This window comes from Fusarium musae, chromosome 6 (genome assembly GCF_019915245.1).
Source record: "Fusarium musae strain F31 chromosome 6, whole genome shotgun sequence".
NCBI classification, from domain to species: domain Eukaryota; kingdom Fungi; phylum Ascomycota; class Sordariomycetes; order Hypocreales; family Nectriaceae; genus Fusarium; species Fusarium musae.
The window spans coordinates 1,697,631-1,711,543 of record NC_058392.1 but is presented as its reverse complement, the minus strand read 5'-3'; the positions used below and the strand labels follow the sequence as shown (position 1 = coordinate 1,711,543).

Below are 13,913 nucleotides of genomic sequence, written 5' to 3'. Positions count from 1 at the left end.
AAGACAAGTTTGGCGGGACATCTCTCATGATGAAGAGTCAAGATAACCGGTCACTATGCCGACGTGTTCCATGGCCAACCTAATTCCGAGGAACATCACAGCCCTGAGGACACATGCTGTGATATCAAGAGCTGAAGGTCACTCGCAAACCAGTACCGATGGAGATGCCGATTTCCGATTCCCGAGGAAAGATATCTCTAACCTTTGCCCTTTGCGGTTGACTTATGCAAGATAAGCAAGATATGACAGAGGCATTGCTTGCTTGCTGTGAGCCTCTTATGTCTCACATGGTCTGGTTGCTTTGGGTCCTTTAAGCTTATGACCATTTAGGTAAAACCACCCGGAGATTGAGGAATCGACGATATCAGAGGGCCTTGAATTAAGTATTGCAAGCTGCTCTCAGACAGCAAATAGATAAAATATCCAGTGACCTTTGTAGTTAGACTGGCGTATAGATTTTCCTACTGTTGAACCACTTTACATCATCGGTCATGTATGCCCGGAGTGCCATCCGTCAAACTCCCGTCAGTCACAAATTCGGGTTATGTGGCACACGTTGTGCATAAGACTAGAAGCCTCCGGAGCGTTCCAAGTCAAACGCCTAATCTAGTGATTCGCGGACTCGGGATTATGCAGCCATTAAAGACTTGGATAATACGCTTTGATTATCGAGATAATCGCATCCAAGCCCAAGCTATCCTCGATCGATGCTCGGATTCTTAATCTTCCAAATCAGGAGAGACTAGTACCTTCAATATAGACATCGATCCTTGGCATGTATTCTACGTTGTTTCTCATCCAGTCTATCGTTCAAATTCGTGCGCTGCTAATGACCATGCTCTATCGCCTTGAGCTTCCACCACCAATGTCTTGACCCAGCCTGTAGCTCGTCACGCGATCCCACTCAATTTTCTGTCTCGTCACAGGAAGCTGTCGTCGCAAGCCCTTGAAGGCTCCCTCGCTGAGGCTCACGAAGCCCTTGTTCAGCTCCTCCTGGTACTTTCTCTCCGTGGTCGAGATCTCCTTAACGATACTGGTGCCGTTGACAGAGGAGATGGTGCTGGAAACGGGTTTGTTGGTGAGCAGACGAACGTTGCCGTCCTCATAATAGTGTACGTCAACTTTTAGGGAGCCTTCGAGAGCTCCGGAAGATGGGTCAAGAATGTAAAGGGAGCGCCAGCGCCCGTTCCTAGGGACATTAGCTTCGTGGAACAGGACTGTTACATAAGAAACCTACCAGAAGTTGTTGGGGCTATATTTATTGCCAACAATAACGATGGCGATCTTGGAGTCCGACTCGATTGGGTAGACACCATGCGCAGCATTGGCAAAGTGCTCATCAACGTAAGGTCCGATACTTTTGAGGGTGGATTTGCTATGATTGCATGTTAGTACTTCACGCTGTCCAACCGGCTCGAGCCAACTTACACAAGATCCGCTTGAGCTCCTTCCAGAACATGGCTTTGCACGGCACTAGCTTTCTATTCTCCCGTCAGAACCATATATCCGTTTGTGTAGACATGCGCAGCTTACCTGCGCAGTGTGGTCGAAAGCAAAGCTGGAAGAGCTCTCAACATCGTAGTATCGGCCGTCTCCAAGCGAGTTGTGAGAGCTAATAATGGCCTAGCTCACCTCATCAGCTCCAATCTCTCTATTTTCGAAATTCTTCGTCACCTACTGGTTGGCTGCTACCAGGCAGCTTCACCGTAACAAACTGCTCCTCATTGTACTTTTCGAATGCGGGACCGAGGCTGGAAATGATATCGGGGGAGGTTTCGAGGGTGAGGGACTTGATATCTGCAGATCCGCGTCAGTATTTTTCCATTGCCCAGCAATCGCATTCGACCGGTAATACCTGCGATAACATCTGCGAGCTAGGAGTCCATATTAGCTGATGATGCCGCGGACAAGAGGATGATATCAGCACGTACCTCTCCGGGAGGAGCACCCTCGACAAAGGCAGAAACAGTCTCTAGATCCGACATGGCTAAATTAGATTGAATGCGCCGTGTATAGGTATATGGCGGAAAGGATGGGCGTTGGCGTTGGCGTTGGCGTTGAGGCTCAGGGCGTGGAGTTCTTGAGGCACAGCATGGGCCACAGTCAAGGGGAGGTGGGGCAGAGGATGGAGGAGCTCCATTAGCTTTGGTGGAGCAGGAACAGGAGCATAGTTAGGTGACGGCGTCAGTGGGGTCAATGCTAGCACTTCTACTCCGTACGGATATTTGCTTAACATCTACGGAGTACTGCAAGGGAAGACTTATAACGTGGAACACCTAAGATATGAAGACATCATCAAATCATTTGTGCTCCTTAAAGAATCGATTCCTCGAATTTCTATGTTACGACTCTAGCTATCTTGGCTGTTTTAGTAACCGCTTTACCCCCCCCCCCCCCATCCATTATTCTTCTACTAATAGTTCAACAACTTCTTGATATTATCATATATTCCTGGGAACAATGTTAGCTTTGGACCATCATCACAATGATCTTTCAATTACTTACTAGCAACGTCAGGAACATTAAACTTTTCGTATAGCAGAGGCGAGTGAATACTCCACCCAGCAACTCGAGCGACTGGTGCCTCTAATCGCAGGAATGTATCATGGTCTTCTTGAATGGTGGCGGCAACTTCAGCACCAATGCCTGCATTCACCATAGCTTCGTGGACAACCATGGCTCGTCCTGTCTTGCGAACACTCTGGAGTACGGTCTGCTTATCCCATGGATACAGAGTCCGAAGATCGATCAACTCAACAGAGATGCCTAGGTCCTGCTCTGCCTGCTTGATGGCGTTTTGGCATAGGTAGAGGGGTTGACCGTATGAGACGATAGTGACATCCTTGCCTTCCTTGAGAATCTCGGCCTTTGATAGTGGGAGTTCGTATGAACCAACAGGAACTTGCTCGACGGCGGCGCGGTACAGGATCTTGGGTTCCATAAACACGCAGGGATCGTTGCTGCGAATTGCGGCCAGGAGGAGACCCTTGGCTTGAGCTGGCGACCTTGGCATGATGACCTTCAGTCCAGGAATATGTGTAAACAGACTCTCGGGAGACTGTGAATGGTAGAGACCTCCGTGACCAACACCACCGCAGGGCATTCGTACTGTCAAGCCACCCACACTTCGCCCGCAGGACCCGTCACGATATCTGAACTTGGCGGCCTCGTTGACTAATTGATCGAAAGCTGGGTAGACGTAGTCGGCAAACTGAATCTCAGCAATAGGCCGCATGCCTTCCGCAGCAAGACCAATGCCGAATCCCATGATACCCTGTTCTGTAAGGGGAGTATTGAATACTCTCTCGGCACCATGGGTTTCGGCCAGGTTCATAGTACATCTGAAAACACCACCAAAAGCAACATCCTCTCCAAAAATGACCACAGACTCATCCTCAGCCAGTGCAATTCCCATCGCGTCGTTGAGGGCCTGAAACAGGTTCATCTTCTTGGTCGGGCCATTTCGAATGCTTTCAGGCAGCTCCTTGTGGCTCAAAGCAGCCTGTGAGTTATGTGCGAGGAGAGGAGTTGTGCCATAGTCGACAGGCAGATTTAGTTTGGCATTCGGCGGGTGTGTCGAGTAGCACTTTCGCCCTACAGGAAGCGCAAGTGAGAGTCGTGCAGTCGAGGGATTGCTGACAACGTGTGCCCTCTTGAATTGGTGAATAACACGATGCTTCATGGCGATGGATGGACTGGCAATGTTCACAGGTGGTAATGGCAGGAGATGGGTGATTAGAGATTCAATTTGAATGGCATGTCAGAGGAGTAGTAGCAGCTGAGTTGTATCAGAATGATTATACCTTAGATATCCAAAGCCAGCCGAAGGAGGCTTATTGATTGATTGATCCTCGGTGAAGGTGATGTCAAGCTCGGCTTGCAGCGGGCTCAGCGGAGTTGGCGGCGGCTTCTATCGCCCTCATGATCTAATGCCGAACAAGACGGAGAGTTACCCAATCAGCTTCTAATATCACGGATCATTACATAGGAAACACTAAACAGAACTCTACGGTAGAGTATAAATCGTTTCATCAAAGGACTACTTCACTATGCGCAGCAAGCTCGATGAGCCGAGCTGAAGATATTCTGGTAGTAGGACTGATAAGGATAAGTCATACAAGGATCATCATCGAGATAGTACTAGTACTGAGATCTTGTCTTCCCAAATACTACAAGCATCAGGTCTTCGACGGAATTATTCTACAGGAAAAAAAAAGTGCTTCATCACTTATGCTTTGCTTTCAGAGTAAAAAAAAAAAAGGTTCACGTGGTGTCTCGCAAACCATCATGAGCCGTGCAGTCGTTCAGTCAACGCAGGCCAGAGTGTCCAGTCAACCAGCCTACGCACTGATAAGCCAATGCAATAAGAATCGTGATGTTGCCAATATCTAGGCAAACCTTGGAATCTTGGATATATACGCGGACTCCAGGAGACATTGCATCTATTTTTGGGTGTCCATATACTTGGTGAACGGCAATGAGTTGCCGTTGCGTACGTATGCTTCATTCGCTTTGACCATCGACATAGTGTTGCATTTGAAGAAGAAGGAAGTCCGGCCTCTTACGACAGGGCCGATTTGACCTCCCTAATGACTGGAGCCATAAAGAGAAAACATGGCGAAACGTGACGAATCAGTCCTGGGTTATCGTTTCGACGAGGTCTGGGCCTGGGCCTGGGATAATTCCAAGGATATATCTTGTTGCCCCGACAACCACGATCGGCCAAGACTGACGTCGTAACTGGTCGTAAAACTATTGACACTCGCTCAAATCCATTTTTGTAGAGATTGCATTCCAATTACGCCGTCGCTACATGTCTCACGATGCCGGCGCCAGAGTCATCGCGGCGCTCTCACTCACACCGACCTCGAGATCGCGATAGGGACAGAGAAAGGGATCGACGAAAGAACGGTCAGCGGAAGAGGAAATCGCAAAGCTCCCGGCGGCCAGTCTCTGGATCTGAAGACACCCGGGACAGAAGTTCAAGAACATTATCAGCGAATGCCTTGGCGGATCTAGAAAGGGAGAATGCGCGACAGAAGAAACGGAGCGAAAGGGCGAGTCGAGACTACAGAGATGAATCACGAAGACGAGAACGACGAGATGAACACAAGAAAAGAGATCGGGATCGAGATCCCGATAGGCCACGAACTCATGGCAAACACAAAAAGAAAAGGGTCGTGAGCGGTGCTATCATGGAAGAGGGACGGTCCAAGACTCATCTTCGGGGTGGCTGGGGGAGCGTGGACAGTGTGGAACAAGAGAAGGACTTTTATCTACCAAAACCGCCAAAGAAGAGCAAGAAGAAACTCTGTAAGTTTTTATGTGGTGAAATTGGCAGTTGAGAAGCTGACTGTACTCAGGGATTGCACTCGGTGTGAGTGCTGTTGTCCTCATCATCATTATCATTGTGGCAGTAGTCGTCAGTAAAAAGAACAAAGGCGGTGCAGGAGGAGGTGGCAGCAGCGATAGTTCAGACAATTCAACTGAGGATACTTCTGACCTGGACGGGATGGACCACTCGGAAATACCCGAGAAGTGGCAGAACACATATCTCGATCCTTGGACATGGAAGTCAACCACCGATTTCAACCTCACTTTCACTGACCAAATGGTTGGAGACTTGCCCGTCATGGGTCTCTACGACGACTGGGACGACTCGGCCCGAGCCAACGATAATGTCCCACCTCTCAACAAACCCTGGGGATCTTATGCGAAGAAACCTGCTCGTGGAGTATGTATTGGGGGATGGCTCTATCTGGAGCCTTTCATCAGCCCATCTCTTTTCAATTATGATACCAAGGAGGGCATCATTGATGAGTGGACTCTGTCCGAGAAGCTGGGTTCCGATGCCGCGAAAACTCTCGAAAAACATTATGCCTCGTTCATTACAGAACAAACCTTCAAGGACATACAAGCAGCTGGTCTCGATCACGTCCGAATTGGTTTCAACTACTGGGCTGTCGAGGTCTACGATGGTGATCCTTATGTGTACCGAACGTCCTGGAGATATCTTCTCCGTGCGATCGAGTGGTGCCGCAAGTACGGCTTGCGAGTCAACTTGGACTTGCACGGTATTCCGGGAAGTCAAAACGGATGGAACCATAGTGGTCGATGGGGTTCCATTGGCTGGCTCAACGGAAAAGACGGTAGCAAAAACGCAGAGCGCGCACTTGATATTCACAACCGTTTGTCCAAGTTCTTCGCTCAGCCTCGCTACAAGAACATCATCACCCACTATGGTCTCGCCAACGAACCTCGAATGACCAGCCTTAAAACAAGCGATGTCATCCAGTGGACAGAAAGTGCATACAAGCTCGTCCGTAAGAACGGCATCAAGGCTCTCGTGGTGTTTGGGGATGGATTTATGGGACTTGAGAACTGGCAAGGCTTGATGACGGGCTACGATGATATGGTCCTTGATGTCCACCAGTATGTCATTTTCAACGAGAACCAGATCGACTTTACCCACAAGGAAAAGGTTGAGTATGCTTGCGACGGCTGGACTGAGCAGGCTGAGATCAGTATGAATCCCTCGACAGGGTACGGGCCGACCATCTTTGCCGAGTGGTCGCAAGCTGATACAGACTGCGCGAAGTATCTCACTGGCGTAGGCTGGGGTACTCGCTGGGAGGGCACATACGATACCGGAAACAAGGACACTTCCATCTTGGAGCCTCGTTGCCCTACCAAGGACGATAAGTGTTCATGTCGTGGCGCCAACGCCGACCCTAGCGACTGGAGCGACGAGTATAAGAAGTTCCTCAGGATGTTCGCCGAAGCACAGATGCACAGTTTCGAGAAGGGCTGGGGGTGGTGGTACTGGACATGGAAGACGGAGAATAACTACCAGTGGAGTTATGAGTCTGGCCTCAAGGCGGGTGTTTTGCCCGAGAAGCCTTGGGACCGTGACTTCAATTGCGACAAGGACGTCCCTGACTTTGCCAAGAGTGGTTTGCCGGAGTATCTTTAGAGATGTGTTTTGTGTTAGTGGATATACCGTATCAGTTGGGCAGTACATGTTGGCGCGTTTCGGCGTTTGGGTTTGGTTTGCTTGGAATTGAGATAGAATATGCATGCATGTTTGGTATATGGTGCTCTATGAGAACTGATGGAAAGTATTTATGATGGGGGAACTCACTATTCCAAGGTAGATAGATGTATGATGACAATATAAGGAAATTGAGTTGCTACTATGCTGTTGGTTCTCTGATTTCAAACCGCCAGTATCATGACCCAGTCCTAGGTGTATCATGCCTGGGAATATGTGAGACAGTTCAGAGACATGTCATGATGGTCATGATGACCTACTAGAGGGTCTTGTCCCGTGATCGGAAGTGGTATCCGAGAGTCGGTGAGCAAGGACAAGCCCCCAAGCCCCAACCGGGACGGTGGAAGGCCTCAGAGTATCCGACCACACAGAAAACTCCCCGAGAGGATAGACATCATCATGGCCAGCTAGTTTCATGAGCCGCCCGAGACCCGCCGATCGGGCGTTAGGATTGCCGCTGATCCATGACACGGATCTGGTGTCATCTGTTTTATGATTCGGTGAATAGTCGAGATACCCAGCAAATTTATACATCCTGATGAGGCAAAGACTCCCTTAGGATTTAGGCCACTCATAGACAAGAACGAGTCTCGGAACTTTAAGTCAACTGACAGATTTAAATGGCTAATAGCAACGGAACATGGCGCCCTTGAATGTGTGGTAGACCCTAACTATCATGAAACCAACTCCATTGTAGATAAGATATGAGCTTCTGAGGTTGTTTACTATCGTTTCTTTTGTTTTGTAACGACATATGTATAGGGCGGGATATTAGCATTAGCCAGCCTATTCCACAACTGGATATGCCATTTTAGAATATTATGTACTACCAGTAGTTAGTTGTTCATACTTGAATTATAAGACTAGAAGCATGCCATAGCAACACTTGAATACCAATTTATATAGCGTTTCATACAATGAAGCTGAATTCCTACGGAAGAACAAACTGACTTTGTGACAGGCCGGGAATCAACGACACTGCCTTTTAATATACAACCTAGGTTAAAGCAGAATGATAAACATGTCACATTCATAATCAGAATCACAATCATGAGCTGGGCACGCACGCCTTTTGTATATTTATGCTGCATGTGTTGCTGAAGGAATGTGTAAGAGATTCCGATCGCGTTGCTCGCTGGCGGGTCACCTATGTCAAAACGAAATCCAATCACGAACATTCTTTGTTGTCTCTCATATCATCACCATCATTATCGTCATCGTCATCGTCATCGTCATCAACTGGCCAAAGCGAATACTTTGGTGGATATGGGCCAGAGGCGATGGCAACTGTACCATATCAAGTGTCGATGTGTATGTTCCACTTCAATAGCTTTCCTGGGGCAGGGGAGGGTTTCCTGTGCTGTGTTTGTTTGCTTGTTTCTTTTGTTGAGAGAGAAAGAAAAGGGAATCCGGCCATGAATAGCGTCATCATCATCATCATCATCATCACCGAAGTTACCATCAATGAATCACTTCATGCAGACACTTGCAAGACGAGGTAGTAGGCTTGGGCTCCAGCACCCCTTCGGTAGTCCTGCAACTCGGCAGACAGGACCTTGATCTTGTTCTGCTCGGTGAGGCTCTTCACGTGTGCCTCATAGCCACCAGTCTGCCAGATCTCACGGATGACGGTGGCCACGATGTAGCCTCCTGGCTTCACGACACGCACGAATTCACTGATAGCCTCGGGACCAACGTGAGACTGAGTCAGGGTGCCCACACAGGTCACGACATCATAAGAGTCATTCTTTGCGGACAGCGGTCGCGACAGGTCACATACGTCCAGGTTGCGATATGCGTCTGTAGCGCGAGCCTCGTCGAGCATGCCTGGGCTGATGTCGACACCGTCGACTTTCTTTGCGCCCAGGCGAGCGAGGAAGACACCGACGAGGCCGGTGCCGCAACCAGCGTCAAGAATCTCGACGTCTTGGTTGATGGTAGGAGAGCCTAGGACTTGAGGGACATAGGCAGCGGCAATGGCTGGGCCGACATAGTCTTGGCCTTTGCCAGTGATCTCCTCATTGTAGGTCTTTGCCCACTCATCATAGACAGAGCGAGCATGATCAGCCGAGGTGAGGGAGTAGATCTTGGGGAAGTATTGGGCGGTGGTTTGAGAAGACATGATGTTGAGTCAATTGGGGGTATTTGTGATAGGGGTAGATGCGAAGTGTGTTTGATTGGGTTATGTAGAGGTTTCAATGAGTTAGGGTAAGATTGCAGGGTATTCAAGTTGAGTGTTTATGAAGTGCTTGTTCGTGTTGAAGACGAAGAGGGAGCTGGGTTGATGGTTTAGAATCTCAACAACTTGGAGGAGAAAACCGCGACCTTTTATAACTAGATCAAACAAATAAAACCCCGCGTCTCGTCCTGTTTCCCCTCGTCCCCCCGCGTCGTAGAGGTTCCGAAATGACGTTTGAGCGTGCTGCTGAATGCGAATCCATTGGTGGAGAGGATTATGATTGCGACTCGGCGTGGCCCAAAGAAGTGATCCGAGGTAAGCGCCTAAAAGATGGAAAGAAATCAGTACATTTTGATAGTTGTAATAATAGGTTTTCGTCAGAGAAATGGGGGTTGTCAAAAAGAAACCGCCATGTTTATGTTCATGGTGCGAGTTGTTGGAGGGGATCCAAGGGCAACGCAACGCAACACAACGCAACGCAACGTTGGCGGTTATGATCAGCCGAGGACTCTTGGCCAACCGGGCCAATTGATTGTATTTCTGTTGAGACGAGTAGAGCCATGTGTCTTCTTTTTCACTCAAGCTCCTATTTCCTTTGCGAGCTTTTTCTGAGTGTTTGCGATCAGTCTGTTTGTGAATTATGACATTCTTTGACTACACCACCAGAGACCAAACTTTGGCCCGATCGCAACGACTAGGTATAACCAAAAATACGTCAATAATCACAAGGAAAGAAACGCTGTTCCCTGGAGAATCCAATGGGGCAAGGTCATGGTTGGAAAGAAAAGAGTTCAGCCGGTCGCGGGCGCATCATGAGTGAGCCCTATTGCAAGAATTACATGCATAGTTGCAGCACTTTTGCCTCGTTCGCTTCTGCCAGACTGGGCAGTGCAGCTGCAGTGTGCCTTGGAAGTGCATCTCTGAGTTGTAATTCAAGCTCATGGTTGAAGCGGGATTGGTGCGATTGTCAGGTCTCTTGAGCGCTGATAACTGTCTCGACAACCATTGACTATTTGAAGGCATAGATGTGGCATACCTTACCTCTTTACTACTACCTCTCCTCATGACTCTTTAATTGCATCTGTTCGTTAACTACGACTGGTGTGCATCAAGGGACCTGCTTACCCTACAACACACGATGTCTCTAAGTCACAGGCATTTTCCTGGCGTTCCGTTCTGCTGACCGAGCCTTGACTGATGTCCCGCATTACAACCCTACCAGCGCCCGCAGTGGTACGCGTGCAACTGGATGACGACATGTACGTATGTCGTCTTAGGCATCCTATCAGATATCGTGGGAGGTGCCAAGATATTTGATAATTGGTCCCGTTTGGTCCATGTTGAGCCGTGTCTGGGATATGCAAGTGATCCGAACCCTGGTTCGTCAACTCGAAATAGCTAAGGGGCTCTTATTTGACGGAGTCGGGCAATATCTCCATCAGCATGTGAAGAATAACCGGGTTTTGAACTCTTGCAGGGTCGTATTGCTTGAGCATGAGGCTCCCTCATTCGACCACCTGAAGATGACCAGTTTTAGCGTGATACGGAGCTACTGATGTTCGATCAAGTTCAAGGTACCCAAACAAGAGACCAGGCATTACTCTTATCTTTGTACTGATGACTCTTTGAAAGAGAGCCTCACAAGTCTCGATATGCGGGGAAATATCAATTTAAAATCATAAGATTATTGTTGAGCTCTTGTTCTCCCTTTCCCCGGGAAACTCAAGGAGAGAAGAAGTGATGAATACCTATTTGCCATGTTCAAGAGCCGAAAGAATTCAATCAAGATAGTTTGGAAGAACTCAAACTCTGAAAGCCGAAACAAGAGCTCTTCGGGCTTAATACGCAATGCATTATTAACATTCTATCGCCGAGATCAGCACGGAGAGGGGGAATAATACCCCGTCTCAGCGCAACAGCATCTCATAGTCAACTTGTCCTTCTCAAGAAGTGATTTTCATGGGAACGTCGTGAATAATTATTTCCCCAGCAATGACTGACTTCGTGATTACGGAATACGCGATACGCGCCCTGGCTTCTCCTAGAGTCAAGCTGTTCAATAAGCAAGCCACGGCGGCCGATCGCTCCTCTCGAGACCCTAGCATGCCGGCTTGATTGGGTATTAATAAACATTTCGCATCTTTACAGGGTGCCAAGTCATGTTTCTGGTCAGCAATGACAACAAGAGGTGATTTCCACAGTACGAGATAGTCGAGAGTCTAAGTTTGTGGTGGTGAGAAATGGCAGAGTTTTGTTGGAGAGTAAGATGTTTAGAGTGTATATAAAGACTAGGAGGACCAGAGTCTTGGCATAGTTTTGAATACCAAGTCAACTTTACTACGAGAAGTCGATTCTCTTAACTGGAGCTCAAAATAATTACCTGAGCACTGTTGTTAACAGTCAGAACCATGAGTAACATGGATCGCGATATTGAAAAGACGTCGACGAATTCAGGGACACTCGGCCCCGAAAGAAACGACACGACTTTTGCGCCCATTCAACCACCACAAGCGATCAGAACTCGCTCACGAGCATCTGCTAGGATATCCCGTTGTCAGTCCCAGAATGGTTACAGCTGTAACCCCCACAGCGAGCCTTCGGATGATGAAGTCGAGAAGGATCCTTTCGAAGTCGGCTGGGATGGGGGTGACAACGACAGTTTATGCCCCCGGAGCTTTCGCAAAATAAAGAAGTGGCTCATTATTATCATTGTATCGTCTGGAAGCCTCTGCGTGTAAGTGTTTCTTCAACGTCATCAACCGAGATGGATACTTATGTGAATGCAGAACTGCTGCTAGTTCCATCTATACATCTACATATGAACAGATGGAGGATGAATTTGGAAACTCACGAGAAGTCTCCATCCTTGGTCTTTCATTCTTTGTTCTAGGTATTGGACTAGGCCCCATGTTCCTCGGTCCCTTGAGTGAGTTTTATGGTCGACGACTCATCTATATTGTATCGTGGACTCTTTATGTTATCTTCATCATTCCTCAAGCCGTGGCTCAGAATATCGAGACCGTGATTGTGAGTCGATTTCTCGATGGATTCGCTGGTAGCGCATTTCTGGCTGTGTCAGGAGGTACTGTTGGAGATCTCTTCACAGCAGATGAGTTGCAAGCGCCTATGTTGATGTTTTCACTTGCACCCTTTGTTGGTCCGTCAATTGGACCTTTGATTGGGGGCTTCATCAACTATAACACTGACTGGAGGTGGACTCACTGGACTCTTCTGATCTGGGCATTCGTTCTATTATTGGGCATTGTGTTTCTTGTCCCTGAGACATATCGTGAGTCCAAATTAGCATTCAGGTCTAATATGTTCCAACTAACCTCGACTAAGATCCGATCCTGCTGAAGAACAAAGCAAAACAGATGCGAAAGGAGACTGGAGATGGAAGATGGAAAGCCCCTACAGAAAAGGTTCAGAAATCAGCCGCCAGCGCGATAGGACGATCGCTTCTACGACCATTTCAGCTATTGATTTTCGAGCCTATGTGCCTGAACCTATGTATCTTCACAGCCATCGTCCTCGGCATTCTCTATCTCTTCTTTGGAGCCTTTCACCTTGTATTCGGCGATATCTACGGTTTCAACCTTTGGCAGAATGGCTGCTCTTTTCTCGGGATCCTCGTGGGAATGCTGCTCGCCGCTGGGCTTGATCCCTTGTGGCACAATATTCGGAGCAAACTCATCCGCAAGTTGAGCGAAGAGACCGGCATTGAAGGGAACAGCCAGCCCGAGTTTAGGCTACCTCCAGCCATTTTGGGAGGTATCCTTGTCCCAGTTGGTATATTCATGTTTGCTTGGTCGTGCTATCCATGGGTTCACTGGATTGTGCCCATAGTTGGATCGGCAATCTTTGGAGCTGGGTAAGTCATCACGATCCATCCCATATCAAACCAAACCGTTCGCAGGCCTCAAGGAGGCGTCATCAATGGGAGCACCGTGATACCGAAGTCCAAGTTTACACGGGACTGAGACAAGAACCGGACGCGCGGAATCGCATTCGCACAAGGAGAGCAAAACATGTCTTAGTCACCGCTTGGTCATTCCTCTTGATCTCGTATCCGCTGAACCTCTGCTTGACGAACTGCAGCTAACCGCTTAAATCTGATATAGAATCCTACTTGTGTTCAACGGAGTCTTCACCTTCCTAGTAAGTCCAGCTTTGTGCCTGTATCACAAGTCTGTGACAGGCTCACCGCATGTTACACAGCTCTCTGCTAGCCATTGTGACAGGAGTGTGCTCGTGCCAGGGAAGAGACTGTGCTGACTTTGATGGAATTAGGTGGATGCGTATCCAAAATATGCCGCAAGTGCCCTTGCTGCTAATGCATTCGTGCGTTGTGTCTTTGCTGGTAAGTCGTAGGAGTATCTACTCCCATGGATCTGTCTGATTCTTCACCGCCGGCTGGCTACCAACTTCCCCTGACATAGCCTATTCTGGGGAGCATGAGGCGTCAGCCCGGAAAGTTGTTGAGATTCAGCGGCATGAATCATGGCTAACTCGAGTCCTGCAGCTGCATTTCCCCTGTTTGGTAACCAGATGTACACTAAGCTCAACAACCACTGGGCTTCGTCTCTGCTAGCTTTTCTGACCGTTGCCATGATGCCCTTCCCTTATCTATTCTTCCGGTACGGAAAGAGAATCAGAGCCAACAGTCGATTTGCTACTTCTTGA

General features: G+C 48.4%; 5 protein-coding genes across 5 annotated transcripts; 2 read left to right on the top strand and 3 right to left on the bottom strand.

Moving 5' to 3' along the window:
• Positions 1–840: 840 nt before the first annotated feature.
• On the bottom strand, positions 841–1,985 carry CAP1 (F-actin-capping protein subunit alpha; the record flags this gene model as incomplete). Its single annotated transcript, XM_044826014.1, has 7 exons — positions 841–1,189; positions 1,238–1,375; positions 1,429–1,481; positions 1,534–1,623; positions 1,679–1,797; positions 1,856–1,874; positions 1,932–1,985. 7 exons carry the CDS (start codon positions 1,983–1,985, stop codon positions 841–843), a joined length of 822 nt encoding a protein of 273 aa, XP_044678931.1.
• Positions 1,986–2,497: 512 nt separating this feature from the next.
• On the bottom strand, positions 2,498–3,682 carry J7337_008394 (uncharacterized protein; the record flags this gene model as incomplete). The annotated part of the gene is made up of 1 exon (XM_044826013.1): positions 2,498–3,682. The coding sequence occupies one exon, from the start codon at positions 3,680–3,682 to the stop codon at positions 2,498–2,500; it is 1,185 nt and encodes a 394-aa protein (XP_044678930.1).
• Positions 3,683–5,195: 1,513 nt separating this feature from the next.
• Positions 5,196–6,973, top strand: J7337_008393 (uncharacterized protein; the record flags this gene model as incomplete). The annotated part of the gene is made up of 2 exons (XM_044826012.1): positions 5,196–5,313; positions 5,364–6,973. 2 exons carry the CDS (start codon positions 5,196–5,198, stop codon positions 6,971–6,973), a joined length of 1,728 nt encoding a protein of 575 aa, XP_044678929.1.
• Positions 6,974–8,525: 1,552 nt separating this feature from the next.
• J7337_008392 (uncharacterized protein) lies at positions 8,526–9,173 on the bottom strand (the record flags this gene model as incomplete). The annotated part of the gene is made up of 1 exon (XM_044826011.1): positions 8,526–9,173. One exon carries the CDS (start codon positions 9,171–9,173, stop codon positions 8,526–8,528), a length of 648 nt encoding a protein of 215 aa, XP_044678928.1.
• Positions 9,174–11,638: 2,465 nt separating this feature from the next.
• Positions 11,639–13,210, top strand: J7337_008391 (uncharacterized protein; the record flags this gene model as incomplete). The annotated part of the gene is made up of 4 exons (XM_044826010.1): positions 11,639–11,964; positions 12,017–12,519; positions 12,573–13,101; positions 13,147–13,210. The coding sequence occupies 4 exons, from the start codon at positions 11,639–11,641 to the stop codon at positions 13,208–13,210; spliced, it is 1,422 nt and encodes a 473-aa protein (XP_044678927.1).
• Between the last annotated feature and the right edge of the window lie 703 nt (positions 13,211–13,913).